We start from the raw sequence: 17,657 nt of genomic DNA, 5'->3' as shown, positions 1-17,657 counted from the left end.
CACTGAAGGCTGCTCCTACAGACTCAACCTACTGTGCAGTTGTTGTCGAATTCCCTGCACCTCTGTGTCCAACATCCAACGGGATTCTTGGCTTCCAGTACTTGGAAAATGAAGATCTCATGTCACAACTGTATCCGGGCAACGGCTTAATGATGATAAAGTCAACTTTCATAGAAAAGAGAGGGACAAAGATAAAGATGACTAAAAAGGCCATCACGGGGTCAATGATATTTTAATAGTCATTAAACCAGCTTTAGTGCTCTCTAGCAATAAGATGAGAAATTGTGTCAGAATTAATTCAAAGTAAAGCTTATAGAAAAATTAATAGACATGCTCCTTAAATTGTTATTTTACAAGTTAATAATTTAAAGCAAAAGTACTAATCTTTGTCATTGTCAAATACTTAATTTAATACTAAAACGAATTTGCTGTACTGGGGATGGAACCCAGGGGCGATCTACCTCCGAGCTACACCCCCTGCCCTATTTTTTATTCTTTATTTTGAAACCGGGTCTCACTGAGTTGCAAAGGGCTTCAGTAAGTAGCCGAGGCTGGCCGCGAACTGTGATCCTCCAGTCTCAGCCTCCCAAATGCTGGGATTACAGGGCACCACCACGCCCAGCTTAAAACTGAAAACTAAAACCCTTTTAACTTCACCTTACGGCACTTGTAAGGCCTGCCTGTCCTCCAGACTTACCTCGCACTTTGCCTATGGTTTTCCGAGAGTTTCTGCTCATAATGGGAAGAGTGAGGACCCCAGCACTCTTCCCGCTCTCGGCGATGGTGGACGACAGGAGGCACGCTGCACCCACATGTCCAGGAAGGGCATCGCCCTGAACCACGTGCTCACTGAGATCTTCCTGGAAAAGGAGGTTCAGAGCTCTGAATGCTGTGTGTTGGGTGGGGGGCTGGGGGTGGCACTCAGGGGTCTTCTACCTCCAGTCTATACCCCCAGACTGGTTTTCTTATTTGGAAACGGTGTCTCACTAGGTTTGACAGTCTCACTACTTGCTGAGGCGGTCCTCAAACCTGTGATCCTTCAGTCTCAGCCTCCCAAGAACTGGGATTACAGGTGTGTGCCACCATGCCCGGATGCTCTGAATACTTAAATATTTTTAACTTAAAGAGCAAAGAATTTCCTTAAAGTCTGAGATTCTATAGAAGACTTGTGAGAAAGAAATACAATTAAACTTATATTCAAGAATTTAGACAGATTCTCTGCAATAAATTCATATAAAACATAAGCTTATTTATATTTGTATAAAATGTCACGTATGTTAAATATAAATTTACCAAGGCAGAGTGGTGCCTGTCTGTAGCCCAGAGCCCGGGGGCTGAGACGAAGAGAACTGCAAGTTCACAGACAACCTCGGCAAGGTAGTGAGGCTCAGCAACGCAGTAAGACCTGCTTCACAACAACGACACAAAAAGGGCTGGGATTGTGGCTTGGGAGGTAGAATGCTTCAGCACTCGATTCTGGTACCGTAAGTAAGTAAGTAAGTAAGTAAGTAAACAAACCAGGCCTGGTAGCTCATGTGTATAATCTCAGTACTTGAGAGGCTATAATCATAGGTTCAAGGCCAGCCTCGGCAATTTAGTGAGGCCCTCCTCAACTCAGTGGGATTCTGTCTCAAAGTAAGAGATGAAGAGCCAGGCACCACGGCACACACTTATGATCCCAGTACTTGGGGGCTGAGACAGGACGACTGCAGGCTCAGCAATTAGCGAGGCTCTCAGCAACCTAGTGAGACCTTCTTTCCAATAACAAATAAAATTGGGCTGAGGGTGTATCTTGGAGGCAGAATGGCCCTGGATTCAAATGCCAGTACCAAAATAAATGACCAGACGATAGACAGATAAACCATCTCAGTCACAGTCAGATGTCCACCATGAGGAGGACTTAGTCATGCTAGTCGTGTTTTCTGTTTTATTTTCTTAGGGACTAGGTATTGAACCCAGAGGAGTTATACCTCTAAGCTGCATCACCAGCTCTTCGCATTTCTGTTTTCTTTTTGTTTATTTATTTTATTTTATTTATTTATTTTTTGGTGGTACTGGGGATGAAACCCTTCCTACCTCCGGGCTACACTCCCAGACCTATTTTATATTTTATTTGGAAACAGGGTCTCTTAAACCAGCAAGGCTGGCTTTGAACCTGTGCGATCCTGTCTCCGCCTCCCAAGCCCGGGGATTATAAGCGTGCGCCACCATGCCCAGCCTTTTTTTTTTTTTTAAAACAGGGTCTTACTAAGTTCCTGAGGCTGGCCTTGATCCTGTGATCCTTCTATCTCAGCCTCCCAATATTGGGATAACAGGCCCATGCCACCAAACCTGACTGGTCATGCTAGTTAGGTCAGATTGTTTGCCAAAAGATACACAGCCTATTTTGCTTAATAGCTTGGTGGTACTGGGGATTGAGCCCTAGGGCATTCTACCTCTGAGCTACACCCTCAGCCCTATTTTATTTTTATTTTAAAACGGTCTCCTTAGGTTGCTGAGAGTCTACTTGCTGAGGCTGTCCTCGCACCTGTGATCTGCCTGCCTCGGCTCCCTGATTGGTGGCATTAGAGTCGTAGGCCACCACACGTGGCAGTTATAGTATTAATAGTACTTCAGTACGTCAACTCGGAAGTTTCTAATGCCTGCTAAAAAAGAGACTTTACATAATAAACTTCAAATGAAGATCAAACCACATGCAAAAACAAGCTCCTGCCATATTCTTTGTCAAGAGGCTCTAAAATAGCTCCTCACCTCAAAGAAGTCGAAGATCAGTTCCAGGTTGTCGGGCTCCATCGTCTGGATGCTGTACTCGGTCCAGCGGTCGGGTTGCAGGCCGTACCCGCACTCGGGCTGCGAGTGCCTGCTCTTGAACTCGTTGTCGCTGATCAAGGAGATCTCCAGGCTGGTGGACATCTTGTGGAGCACAGTGGGAGACACCCTGTCCTCGTCATCTTCCTCTGGACCCTCCAATGTGAGCTTTACCCTACAGGACAGGAAAACGCGGTGAGACAGACGCTCGGCACGGAGGAACACCTCTAACACTGCGACTTAAGTGTGAGTTCAAGAGTATTCTCCAAAGCTTGTCCAAAAATATACATAAAAAGCTCACAAATACTATTTTCAGGTTAAGGTATTAGATTTGTCTTATCTGCATGTTTCTGTAAGGTATTAAAATGAGATAAATGTTCATTACACTTAATAAGACTGTTTTTTGGGTTTTCTTAGTGGTAGGTGCTATAATATTTATGCCACTATAGTAAAACATTTTAGGATTTATGGACTGCAGTAGCAGTATAAATTTTATTAGGAAAATAACTGTATATTATCCATGTCTTCGGTTACTGAAAACTATTCACTCAATCTAGTCTACGTTACATTTCAAGAGTTAGAAAACATTGTCCCCAAGTCACACATTTCAAATAATTGGGCTGCCTGGGCTGTAGAGAAGCCACCTCACTTGCAGCTATGTACAACCATAGCGCAGAAAAACGGAAGTGACTTACTAAATAATCATTTATGTAAAGCTTTACATATATCTAGAAAACTGACAAAGCTAGCATTAAAAATCTGGACCTACTATACTAATATGTTCTTTATTCTGGAAATTTTCATTTTAAGTCACAGTCAAGTTTAGAACTCCAGGAGTCGGGTGTGATGGCGCACACCTGTAACTCCAGAACTTAGGAGACTGAGACGGGGATGCACATTAGAAGGCAGCCTCAGCAAGGTGGTAAGAGCCTGTTTCAAAACAAAATAAAAGCAGAACGGGGCGGGTAGCACATGCTTGTAATCCTGGGACTGAGACAGGAGGACTGCAGGTTCGAGGACAGCCTCAGCAAGTTAGTGAGGCCCTCTGCAATTCAGTGAGACTGTTTTAAAATAAAAAACAAAAAAGAGAGTTGGGGGCGTAGCTCAAAGGAAGAATCCCCCTGAGTCCAATCCCCCGTAAAATATACTCAGACGAAAAAATAAAATAAATAAATAGGAAGGAAGGTGGCACAAGCTTGTAATCTAGGAAAATCTCAGTAAGTACTGAGACTCTCATCAACCTAGTGAGACCTGTCTCAAAGTAAAAATAAAAAAATAGGGCTGGGGTATAGCTGAGTTACAAAATACACCTGTGTTCAATCTCTGGTACTAACACACATGCAAAAACTCTGAAGAGTATTTCCAAACATCGTTTTTCTCACCAGAACCCTTTGGTTACTAGAGAATGTGTGACAGTAGATATGTGTGTGTTATGTCTAGTTTAGACACTTGCAGGATAAACCCAAACGGGTCGAAACTCTCCAGCATTAGTAGAAATAAATGACCTACTTATCAAAACAAGTCATACCTAAATCGAGATTTTTTAAACTTTTTCTTGGTTATGGAGACTGGAGGTTTCTCAGAATAATGCAAGCGTAATCTTATTTCAGTCTGACAGGTCAGCCATCCAGAATCCAACGTTTCAACACCATCTGGGAGGGTAAACAGGAACAATAATTACTCCACGTGTTTTGAAGCACTCATTAAATACAACACAGTGACAGCGCTCATTCCTGTTCACATGTTATATAAGGAGGCTCTATAACACTGGTTCTTTCTCACCAAGTAAATATATAGGTAGTCTTAAATTTGTTATTGAAAAAAACAAACTCTTTTACAGCTGGGTGTAGTGGCTGACACCTGTCATGCCAGTGCTTGGGCAGCTGAGACCAGAGGATTGCAAGTCCAAGGACAGCCTCACAAGTAGTCAGTCTCAACCTAGTGAGACCCTATTTCAAAAATAAAAACAAAGCCAGGCATGGTGGGGAGGCTGAGACAGGAGGACAGCAAGGCAGCCTCAGCATGCAGTGAGCCACTCATCAACTTAGCGAGACCTGTTTCAAATAAAAACTAAAATAGGGCTGGGGGTTTATCTTGACTACCCCTGGGATCAATTTTCAGCTCCACAAAAATAGAAATTAAAAATTTAATAAAACAGAACCAGACATGGTGGCACATGCTTGTAATCCCAGTACTTGGGACGCTGAAATAGGAGGACTGCGGGTTTGAGGACAGCCTCAGGAAATAGTGAGCCTCTCATCAACCCAGTGAGACCCTGTTCCCAAGTAAGAAATAAAATCAGGCTGGGTGTGTGGCTCAAAGGTAGAATGCCTGTGGGTTCAATACCCAGTACCCCCAAACACAAAATAGTAACAATAAAATAAAACAGAGCTAGAGGTATAGCTTGGAGACAGAATGTCCCCGAGTTCAGTCCAGTGTCAAAAAAAAAAAAAAAGGAAAAAGGGGAAAAGGTTAAAATGATTATTAACAGTTTATGCTTTAACAATTTAAGCAAATTTAAATATTCGAAGCCAGGCAATGGTGGCCCACATTAGCAATCCCAGTTCTTGGAATGCTAAGACAGTAGGACTGTAGGTTCAAGGATAGCCTCAGCAAATACTGAGATTCATCAAACTAATTAAACTCTGTTTCAAAAAAAGGCCAGGTAGCCGGCGTGGGGGTGGCACACCCTTGTAATCCCCGTAATTAGCAGGCTGAGACAGGAAGATCATGCAGGTTCGAAGCCAGCCTCAGCTGGCCTAAGAGACCCTGTTTCCAAATAAAAATAAAATAGGTCTGTGAGTGTAGCCCGGAGGTAGAATGCCCCTGGGTTTCATCTCCAGTACCACCCAAAAAAAAAAAAAAAAAAAAAAAAGGCCAGGTGTGGTGGCGCACGCTTGTAATCCCAGCATTTGGGAGGCTGAGACAGGAGGACTGCGATTCACGGACAGCCTCAGCTACTTCGTGAGGCCCTTCGCAACTCAGTGAGGCCCAGTTTCAAAGTAAAGAATAAAAAAATAGGGCTGTAACCCAATACCGCAAAAAAATAAAAAGTAAAAAAATAAAATAGGGCTGAGGGTGTAACTTGGAGTTAGCATGAGCCTGGATTCAATCTCCCCTAACATACACATAAAGAAAAGGTTCCCCTTTTTTGTGGTAATGGGGATTGAATTCAGGGGCATTCTACCTCTGACCTACATCCTCAACCCTATTTCTTATTCCCCTTCCTTCCTTCCTTTCTTATTTTTTTGGTGGTGCTGGGGTGTAACCCAGAGGCTTTCTACCTCCGAGCTATACTCCCAGAGGTATTTTATACTTTATTTGGAAACAGGATCTCACTAAGTTGCTGAGAGCCTCACTAAGTAGCTGAGGCTGGCTTCAAACCTGTGTGATCCTCCTGTCTCAGCCTCCCAAGCGTGGGGATTACAAGCGTGCGCCACCGAGCCCGGCTTATTCTTTATTTTTTAATTTTTAATTTTTGTGGTACTGGGGATGGAACCCAGGGGCATTCTACCTCCGAGCTACACCTCCAGTCCATTTTTATTTCTTTTTTATTTTTTTAGTCTTTTTATTTTTGAAACAGGGTCTCACTGAGTTGTGAAGGGCCTGGCTAAGTGGCTGAGGCTGTCTGCAAACCATGATCCTCCAGTCTCCGCCTTCCGAATGCTGGAATTACAAGCGTGCGCCACCACACCCGCCACCACACCCGGCTTCTTATTCTTTATTTTGAAAGAGGGTCTCACTGAGTGGCAGAGGCTTCACTAGCAGCCAAGACTGGCCTGAACCTGCGAATCTCCTGCCTCAGCCTCCCAGTACCGGGATTACAGGGGTGCACCCCCACGCCCGTACTCGGTGCTCAATTTAGAGCCAACTCAGAATAACCCTGTCCCGTCTCTGTCCTTGGTCTGTTCGGGACACTAGTGGCCACCACTGCTACCTCTGTGGCTGTGCAGCTGCCGCCTCAGTTCCTGATATTCTGACTTAAGAATTTAAAAATTACAGGCATGGGCCACACACCCAGCTAGAGAAAGTTCTTACTGAGTCTATTACTGAAGCAGTACAAAGCTACCAGAAAACACATGTCCTAAGATGACATCTAGCAAACGTTCCGTTGGGATCATCACCACACTCTCAAGACACTTTCTCCTTAGGTATATGGTGAGATGCAAAAGCTGGGCTTGGTACCCTTGAAATCCTCACGTTTGGGAAACAGGAGGATCCGAGGTTTGTGTTTAGCCTCAGCAGTTTAGTGAGGCCCTTTGCAAATTAGTGAGACCTTGTTTCCAAATAAATAAAATAGGGTGAGGCACCGCTTAGAGGTTCCATCCCTAGTACCACACACAACAACAACAAAAAGTTTAATAATTGTCAACTTTTAAACATTATTTTCAGTAATGGAGGAACTGGAGAAATGGCTTCCCATCCTGAAAGCTAACTGAAGTTGAATGTAGGATGACAAGGGGTGGGAAGTGGAGAACAGAAGAACCCGAAGAGGAAGAAATGTTGCTTCTTCCAGCCACAAACGGTGACTATCCTACGACTGAGGGACAGGACAGCACGCGCGAGCTGAGGGAACGAGAGGGAGCCCTGCAGGAAGCCAGGGCTCCAAACATGTGGGGCAAACACTGTCTTTTAAAAATAAAGAGAACACTAAAGTAATACAAGCCTATATTATGATGTAATACAAACAATTACAAACAAAATCAAAGAAAAGTTCAATTGCTGTCCAAACCCTCCAGAACACGGGCAATGCTATTGTGGACACACACATGCCTAATAAAAACACAACCCAAACCAGACCCTGCTCGATTCTGTACTTGACAACACTGGTTAGCAGCAAGCATGTGTAGCTGAGAAGCAGTAAAGCACACATTCTACCACCCCCTTCCACTTCGGACCTTAAGTGCAGCACTGAAAAGAAGAATGCCAAGTCAGCAATGATGACCCAGGGAGAGCATTCCAGTCACTGAAGAAAAGTTCAATTCTCAGAATATGGTATTTTTTGAAGCAGAAAAGCAAAGAATGCATGCCATTTTCCGATATATTTTAAGGATAAGGCATTTTCTACTCCACCATAAATTTTTTTAAAGGCTCCTATTGGCCAGGCATAGTGGTGCACGCCTGTAATCCCAGTAGTTTGGAGGCTGAGACAAGATCTGAGGTAAGAAGCCAGTCTCAGCAACTTAGCAAGACCCTGCTTCAAAATAAAAAATAAACCAGGTGTAGTGGCATATGCCTATAATCCCAGTACTTGGAAGGGTGAAACAGGAGGATTGCACTAAATGATAAAACTGTACCCCATAAAGTATACATACTAAAAATAGAAGTAAAAATCTCTCTAGCATACTTGACCAAGGTCAATATATAATTTCTTTCTTGTTCTCCATTTTGTGGTACTGGGGGTTGAACTCCAGGAGTGTTCTACCTCTGAGCTATACAACCAGCCCTATTTTATCTTATTGATTGATTGATTGATTGACTTATTTTCTGGTGGTGTTGGGGATTGTATCCAGGGGCATTGCAGGTTTAAGGACAGCCTCAGCCAGAGGTGAGACTCTCGGCAAACTAGTGAGATGCTGTTTTAGTTGAGGCCTTTATTTTTTTGTACTGGGGGATTGAACCCAGAGGCATTCTACCTCCAAGCTACACCCCAAGCTTCATTTTATTTCTTATTTGGAAACAAGGTATCAGTAGGTTGCTGAGAGGCTTGCTAAGTTTTGAACCGTGCTCCTCCTGTCTCAGCTTCCCAAGTACCGGGATTATAAGCGTGTGCCACACACCCGACTGAGACCCTGTTTTAAAACATGCTTTTTCCCCTCCTCACATATGTATATTCCTTTTAATTATATAAACTCCTCTACCTGAAATCATCAGTCAAATAAACACCAAAAGGCCAGAAGTTTAGAAGGAGAAAATTTGGTTGGAAACTCTAATTTTTGTGTATGTGTGTGGTACTGAAGATGGAACCCAGGGGCATTCTACCTTTGAGCTACACACCCAGCCCTACTTTCAGGGTCTCCCTGAGTTGCGAAGGGCCTCACTAAGTAGCTGAGGCTGGCCGCGAACCGCGATCCTCCAGTTTGAGCCTCCAGAATGCTGGGATCACAAGTGTGCGCCACCACACTTGGCTGAAACTATACTTTAACACAGTGTATTTGTCTTGTGTCTAGCCTGTACATTCAAGGCCATATTACATCCTATTTTCCTTTCCTACATATTTCCAAAATATTTTTACATTGATCATATCAGTAAGCATTTGCAAAATTCGGTCTCACTTACTGTGGACTCCAAATTGTCCATCGTCGATAATAATTTCACTTTCTAGAATTCAAGGAAAATAGAAAATTTCTTAGAATTCATAATGTATACAGACTGAACAATTGAGAAACTACCAACTTTAAGGGCTGTTTAAAACATTAAATCTACCACTTAAAAGCAGCCTAAAGTGAATAAGCATATTTATTGTAGCCCTCAATCAAGAATCCCCTCTTAAGGCGCTAGCAGCAGCAGTTCTCACACTCTCCTACTGATGAGCGCGTAAGGGGGAGCGGAAGCCATTTCCTCCCAGAGGCAGGGGACGGACCTCTACACCCACAACACCCAGAGACTCCATGTTGCTGGCCAATGATAGCTTCTTGTGGACTGTCAAACCAAAGTCTTGGCACAATTAAAATGCTTATTCTTATGAAGTGCACATTCTGAGCTTGTCTAAAATGCAAACCTCCTCAATTCCCAACTATTCTCTCTATGCAGCTAAAACTTTACAAAGCGTGTGACTTACCTGCATGTACAGAGCTGTGAGGAGCTACCAAAACAAGGATAAACGCTAGCATCCCCCTTCTAACAACAAAGGCTGTAAGAAACTTCGCTCTGGGCAAAATACTAAATCTGTTTTCTTCCTACTTCCCTTCCAAGTTTACTCTAAACTTAAGTCTGAAACACTTGTTAAATAAATGAGACAGTTCCTAATACAGATTCTCTAGTAGATTTTGTACAAGTTGAAAAGTTCTATTCCCCAAAGGTATAAATTAATTCTTAAAAGAAGAGAAACAAAATCATTCTACTTCTCACAGTAAGAAAATACTTAAATATATACATGATGCTTCAAAATGAAATTTCTTTATTAAATGTGTAATACCTACTAAGTTCCAACCTCAGTATGGGACTATTATAAGTATACCACTAGAAAAATTCTAAATACACTTAATAATGTATTAAAACATATAAAAAGAAAATCCAATAAAGAGGATGGAATGAGACATCTGTTTAAACAAGATGTGTCTTGAAATAGAGGAAAGCAGAAACTCCGACTCCTTTCTAATTTAAGCTAGAAAGCTAGCAAGTCAGCTCTTATCTTCAAATTTTAACTATACCTAGGAAGTACAATATTTTTTCAATAGTAAGTCAATTTATAGATGAGTACAAGTGGGTAATTTAATGTATGTAAAATGAACTTCAAATTGTCTCAATGTAGAAAAGGAAATTAAAAAATACTTGTATAAAGAGAAATGCCATTTTTAGGCACAAGAAAACAGAATATTAAAAAAGAACAACGATAAAAAAAAAAAAAGCTCTCTGAATATCAATTGTAGCATAGCCAGCAGGGAATTTAAGTAAACTAGAAGAAATATGTCAACTACAACAAGGAAATTTGAATTCATTCATACATATTTACTCGAGGATTTACTAGTTAAAAAAGAATAGAATAATTTATTCTACTACTTTTACTATTCAAAGATTAAAATTATAGAGTTCTTTGTTTGGACGAATTCTTTCCTCAAATATTCCCTAAGCCTGAGCACGGGGTGCTCAGTCAGGAAGAATGTATGAGCTTTCCAACCACTCCAGCAAAAGCAATGATTTCATAGTAAGTCACTCTAACCCAAGACACAAAATAACCAGGCAAGCATTTCTAATAAAGTTTATAAAAGCAATGAAGAACTGTTTAGTTTTGAAGGTATGATCCAGGAAATGCTAAGTGCAATCTGCAGTACTGACAATGCATTCACTTTAAAACTTTCGAATAGACCTTAAGTCCCACTAAGCCACTGTGCAGCACATTAGCAACTTTATGCCTCAAACAGACGCAGTTAATGCCCATACCTAAAGGGGTTATTGATCGTGGTTGTAGATGAGTCTCCCACTTGTGAACTATGACTTGACATGGACCACCGATAGTCTGCAATTTAAAAGTTAAACGTCTGCAATAATTTCTTATAGCTTATTTTCTATCCCATGACTCCATTAGATGTTTGTGGCCTAAGTCTTATACTAAATTTGAGACCAAGAGATTCATCTTGTTAATTATCAATATTATACGCCCCAAATCAGGAATGTACCCAGGTTACAAAACATGATGGAATGCTAGAAGAAATGAGCGAGGTAGGAAATAAAGAAAAATGGATGAATCCCCACAACACTGGCTCCGACCCGGGCCCCCATCAGCCTACGAGGCCCACTGTCTAACTAATAACCGCCCTGTCACTAAGGTGAAGTTGACACCAATATACTTTGCTTGGGATGTTAGCGGTCACGCTCCTGTTTTACTCAGGAAAGTCTTCAAGTGTGTACAAGAGCCTAAACAAAACAAGCCTACACTCGCAGGGATAGTAGAAGTACTTCAAGTTACTTGAGGAACTGACAGGTGTAACGAAGCTCTTTACTGTATTTAGGAACACTAAGTTGGAAACAATAAGAACATCAGATTTCTTCTATCGTAGCGACCAGTGTTTCCAAAGAGCACAAAAAGCGCTAAAAGAAAGGACACGTGGACATGTAAACTTGAGGAGTGTGAGGAACAGGAAACTGACATGAGTTGAATTCTTCCCTTTCGGGGAGGGGTGTGGTACTGGGGATTGAAGCCAGGAGCCCTCTCCCACTGAATTATACCTCCACCCCCTTTCCTCTTGCTCTTTCCCTCCCTCCTTCCTTCCTTCTTGTGGTGGTACTGGGGATTTAAACCCGGGGCATTATACTGCTGAGCTACATCCCCAACCCTTTTTTTTTATTTTGAAAGAGTCACACAAAATTGCTGAGGATAGCCTTGAACTTGCGATCCTGTTTCAGCCTCCCAAGTACTGGAATTACAGGTGTGCACCACCATGCTTGGCTCCCCTGGCCCTTCCTATTTTTTATTTTGAAACAGGATCTAGCTAAATTATTGTGAAACAGACTCCAAGGTTAATTCCCTTTTTTTTTTTGTGGGGTACTGAAGATTGAACCCAAGGGCACTCTCTACCTCAGATCTAGACCCCAGTCCTTTGTATTTTTTATTCTGAAATAAGAGTCTCACTAATTGCTGAGGGCTGTCCTTGAAACCGCAATCCTTCTCTCTCAGCGCACCAAAGTACTGGGATTATAAGCAAGTGCTACCATGCTCAGCTTCTTAAATATATTTTTAAAAGCAAAATTTTCAAACTAAATTTGTAAGTTAGTCCAATTTATTATTCTTCACATGTTCTCTGAAAAAATTAAATGCAGAGAAGCAAAAAAGAAAATACAAAAAACCACCCATTTTCACCATTTCAGGATAATCACTATCAATGTTGTTATATAGATCTTTGAGACTTTTTCTACGCATATCTTGTATATATTTGCCTGAAACACATAAGTTTCTGTCTTTATGATATACATCTTTTGACTGCAGTAACCACTCATCTATATCCTTGCTGGATTACTGATCACGGTTGATAAATGTACCACATGTTAACAAGTATGCAACAGATGAGGCATATATTAAACATAAAATAATGCTGTCACTAACACAATCAAGGCTGTGCACGTGTCAGTCAACATGACGTTATGATGTGAGACGACCGATAAAAGCGTATTAAAAACAACTGCCCGCTTAAGCTCTTCTTTAAAATTAGCAAATTTTTGAAGTTTAAAACTGTAGTAGTGACCGTGGTAATCCCATGCCTGTAATTACAGGATTACATGCCTGTAATCCCAGCACTTGGAAACTGAAACGGGAGGACTGCAGGTTTGCGGTTGGCCTCAACAACTCAGAGAGGCCCTCAGCAACCTAGCAGGAATATGTTTCAAAACAACACACCACACACACCAGCTTTTTGAGAAAAGGGGCTGGGAGTGTAGCCTGGAGGCAGGATGCCCCTGGGCTCAATCCCAGGTGCACCCCCCCACACACCTGTAACAGCATTACGTATTCACATAATCCCGAGGCCCGATATGAATGCGCTTTTTCTCTAGCCGCATACTTTCTTATTATTGGCTCATTTTAAAATGCAGTAAATATTATTTCATTACATGAAAGAGAAAAGCCAGGTGTCGCAGGCCTGCAATCCTAATCCTTGGGGAGATCGGAGGATCACAGCTTGAGGCCAGCCTCAACAATTCAGTGAGACATTCAGCAATGTAGCAGACCATTTAAAAATAAAAGGGCTAGGGGTGCAGAGCAAAGGTAGAATGGCCCTGGATTCAATTCCCTGTATCAAAAAGAGGGGAAGGGCCAGGCGTGGTGGCGCACCATTGCAATCCCAGGATTTGGGAGGGAGACTGGACGATCGCAGTTCACCGCCAGCATCTGGTACTTAGTGAGGCCCCTTACAACTCAGTGAGACCCGGTTTCAAAATAAAGAATAAAAAATAGGGCTGGGAGTGTAGCTCAGAGGTAGAATGCGCCTAGTTCCATCTCCAGTACCACAAAAAAAAAAAAAAAAAAAAAGAAGAAGGGGAATACATTTAATTCTCTACCTCCTAGATGTTTTTAACTACAATTTCTTTCCTAACACACTTTAAAAATTTTTCTTATGCCGGGCATGGTGGTGCAGGCTTGTAATCCCCGCGCTTGGGAGGCTGAGACAGGAGGATCGTGCAGGTTTGAAGCCAGCCTCAACTACTCAGTGAGGCTCTCAGCAACTAGTAAGACTCTTGTTTCCAAATAAAATATAAAATAGGTCTGGGAGTATAGCCCAGAGGTAGAAAGCCTCTGGGTTCTACCCCCAGTACCACCAAAAAAAAAAAAAAAAAAAAAACTTGTTTTTTTGCCGGGGTGGTGGTGCACGCTTGTAATCCCTGCGCTTGGGAGGTGTGGACAGCTTGGGAGGCAGAGACAGGAGGATCGTGCAGGTTCGAAGCCAGGCTCGCTCGCTGGCTTAAGAGACCCTGTTTCCATATAAAAATATAAAACAAGTCTGGGAGTGTAGTCTGGTGGTAGAAGGGTTCCATCCCCAGTACCAATAAATAAATAAATAAATAAAAATAAATAAAATTTGGTTTTCAGCCAAGCGTGGTGGCACATGATTGTAATCCCAGTACTTGGGAGGCTGAGACAGGATGATCACAGATTCGAAGCCAGCCTCAATAGTCTAGTGAGGCCCTCAGCAACTTAGTGAGACTCTGTTTCCAAGTAAAGAATAAAAAATAGAAGCCAGGCGTGGTGGCGCACGCTTGTAATCCCAGCAATTGTGAGGCTGAGACAGGAGGATAATGGGTCACCACCAGCCTCAGCTACTTAAGCGAGGCCCTCTGCAACTCAGTGAGACCCTGTTCCAAAAATAAGGAATAAAAATAAATAGGGCTAGGGGTGTCGCTCAGAGGTAGAATGCCCCTGGGATAAATCACTTCACTAATACTGCAAAAAAATATATTTTTTTTCTTTTTGTTTTGCCAGGCATGGTGACACAGGCTTTTAACCCTAGTGTTTCAGAGGCTGAGACAGGAGGATCGCAGGTTCACAGACAGTCTCAGCTACTTAGTGAGGCCCTCTGCAACTTAGTGTGACCCCATCTCAAAATAAAGAATGAAAAACAGGACTGGGGTTGTAACTCAGAGGTAGAATGTCCTGGGTTCATTTCTCAGTGCTGCAATCAATCAATTTGGTTTTTAAGCATTTAATTTTGTAACCCTCAAAAGATACAAATATATGCATTAAAATTGGAACAAAGTTTCTTAGCGATGATACGCTGCCCCAATGAAGCCATCTATGCCATTGCTGGCCCTCATCTCTTCTCTCCCTGCATTACTCTACAAATGTGATTTGGGCGATGAAAGATATGGGCCACTAAGAGGTGCACCATGAGAAAAATATGCCCACTGGGGTGGAATCTGAGTGGAGAGAGAGTTTGTTTTGCTTTTTTTCAACTTCCAAGTGTTAGAGGAACTTTGTAAAATGCTGACCACAGTGCTCACACTTACTCATGTAAGGACAGTCGAATGGATTAAATAGGAGACTTACTCTGTCGAAATTGTAATATCTCTACTCTCATCTATTTTAATACAAACCTACTATCCACCCCATAGAGTCGCCTAGGCCGACCTAGCCGGATGTGCTGGCATACTCCTGCAATCCCATTAGTTGGGAGGCTGAGACAGGAGGATCCCAGGTTCAAGGCCAGCTTCTACAGCTTAGTGAAATTCGGTCACCTAGCAAGACCTTATTTCAAAACAAAAAAAGGGGGCTGGAGTGTAGCTTGGAGGCAGGATGTCCCTGGGTTAAATCCCCATTACCACCCAAACCAAAACAAAATATTAAAAACATCACCTAGACTTGAGTAGCCCAAAGAGCCAGTCCAACGATCACTTATGACTATAGCATTCACACTATGAATCCCTGTTGGTTGGTAAATAACTCAATTTTACAATATACTGAACTTTCAAAATTGCTATGAACTAGCTGGGCGTGGTGGCGCACACCTGTAATCCTCGCGCTTGGGAGGCTGAGACAGGAGGATGGCACAGGTTCGAAGCCAGCCTCGGCTACTTAGTGAGGCTCTCAGCAACTTAGTGAGACCCTGTCTCCAAATAAAATATAAAATAGGTCTGGGAGGATAGCCTGGAGGTAGAAAGCCTCTGGGTTCCACCCCCAGTACCACCAGAAAACAACAAACAAACAAAAAATTGCTATGAATACCTTATTAAACTTTAGAAGGTAATCTTATTTAGCTGTATTGAAGTCCTTTCAAATAAATTCTGGGCCTATACACTGGAAAATTTAAAAATCTCAGGGGTACCTCCAAAACGGGCAATCTCTTCTAATTCACTAACTGTAACAACTCATTTTTCAACATCTTAGAAAAAGAGTCTGAGCCGGGCTGGTGGGCACGCTTGTAATCCCAGCATTTAGGCGGCCACACTAAAGGAGCGCGGTTCACAGACAGGCTCGGCTACTCAGGGAGGCCCTGCTTCAAACTAAAGAATAAAATATAGGGCAGGAGGTGTGGCTCAGAGGTCGAATGCCCCTGGGTTCCATCCCCAGACTGCCAAAAGTAAATAAATAAATAAATAAATAAGAAAAAGTTTGCACCAATTTATTTATTTTTGTTTTGGTGTGGTGCTGGGGATTGAACCCAGGAATATTCTACCTCTGAGCTACACTCCCAACCCTATTTAATTTTTATTTTGACGCTGGGTCTCACTAAATTGTACAGGGCCTAAGTTCCTGAGGCTGTCCACAAACTTGAGATCTTCTTGTCTCAGCTTCCGAACTCCTGGTATTACAGGCGTGCGCTCTGGCTAGTCTGCAACAACTTTAAGCTTTTGAAATAACATAGAATATAGTTCTTTGGAGAAAAAAAAAAGTAGTAGTATCAATCGAAAACAATATTCCATAGTATAGGTCCAGTACATTTGTTTCACAGATAACTGTAGCAATGTTTCTGAGTATGTACTAACGAAAACATTTAAAAATCTTTTTCTTTACCCCCTGGTAATAATCTTTATTATTTTATTTTTCTAGAGCAGGGTATCCCTAAGTTGCTGAGGTTGGCCTGGAACCCGGGATCCTCCTGTCTCAGGCTCCCAAGTACTGGGATTATATATAGTCAAGCGTTACTATACCTGGCTTGAAAAATCTGTCTGCAAAAGAAAAATCTTAACTACTGCTCTGTGTTGCTTTGTGTGTGTGTTTGGAGGCAGGGGATATAAAGATTAAACACACGGACATTTCACCTTTGAACTATACCCCCATCCATACTTTATTTTCTACTTTTGAAACAGGGTCTCATAAATTGCTGAGGGTAATCTCTAGGAACCGGTGATCATCCTGTCTCAGTCTCCCAGGTACTAGGACTACCAGGCATGCACGGCTATGAGCTTTCTTGGGGACACTCTTCAGCTTCAGGAAGGACGGAGATAAGTCAGCTAAAGTTTGTGCACCACGCACCCCATCGATTTGTCTTTATGAATCCAGTAAGCAAAAAACTCGTCAGCAGCAAGGCATGTCAATACCACGGCTCTGCAGAAACGAACTTCTAAATTGTTTATTGTTTTTCTTTCCACAATTTTGCATGTAAAAGTAGACTGGGGAATTTTTATTATGATGTCATAAAGAAGGCAAAGCCATTGTTAACGTCACTCTTTTTAGAATGACCAGTAAGAAAAATAAGCCCTACACACGATTTAACAAAAGAAACTAGGCCAACAGGTACCTCTGAGAAGATTTGAACCTCAAGTCAACAGCTAGAGCATTCAGCATTCAAAAGAACTTTTTACTGTATTAAGAAACCCTTTAGCTGGGCGTGATGGCGCACACTTGTAATCCCAGCATTTGGGAGGCTGAGACAGGAGGATCGCGGTTCGCAGACAGTCTCAGCTACTTGGTGAGGCCCTCCGTAACTTAGTAAGACCCTGTTTCAAAATAAAGAATAAAAAAGTAGGGCAGGGGGGTGTAGCTCAGAGGTAGAATTCTCCTGGGTTCCATCCCCAGACCTGCAAAGAAAAGAAAAGAAAAGAAACCCTTCTAAACCAGGCATGCGGTACATGCCTGTAACCCCAAAACTGGGCAGGCTAAAACAGAAGGACGGCAGGTTCAAAATCAGCCTCAGCAACTTAGATTCTCGGCAACCTAGTGAGACTCTGTTTCAAAACAAAAAATAAATAGGACTGAAGCT

The 17,657-nt window shown here is 42.3% G+C and overlaps 1 protein-coding gene across 1 annotated transcript in view; it reads right to left on the bottom strand.

Moving 5' to 3' along the window:
* GPCPD1 (glycerophosphocholine phosphodiesterase 1) overlaps positions 1–17,657 on the bottom strand; it is a gene marked incomplete at both ends in the record, with an annotated part of 53,780 nt that overhangs the window by 24,457 nt on the left and 11,666 nt on the right. Inside the window, 6 exons of the mRNA XM_080716420.1 lie at positions 33–165; positions 698–860; positions 2,752–2,983; positions 4,337–4,460; positions 9,088–9,129; positions 10,912–10,987. Of these exons, the coding sequence (XP_080572546.1) occupies positions 33–165; positions 698–860; positions 2,752–2,983; positions 4,337–4,460; positions 9,088–9,129; positions 10,912–10,987 (770 nt within the window). The remainder of the gene's footprint in view (positions 1–32; positions 166–697; positions 861–2,751; positions 2,984–4,336; positions 4,461–9,087; positions 9,130–10,911; positions 10,988–17,657) is intronic.

Source organism: Muscardinus avellanarius (assembly GCF_963383645.1).
Source record: "Muscardinus avellanarius genome assembly, chromosome: 19".
Classification (NCBI taxonomy): Eukaryota; Metazoa; Chordata; class Mammalia; order Rodentia; family Gliridae; genus Muscardinus; species Muscardinus avellanarius.
Note: the sequence above shows the minus strand (reverse complement) of the source record. Positions and strands in the feature narration are given on the sequence as shown.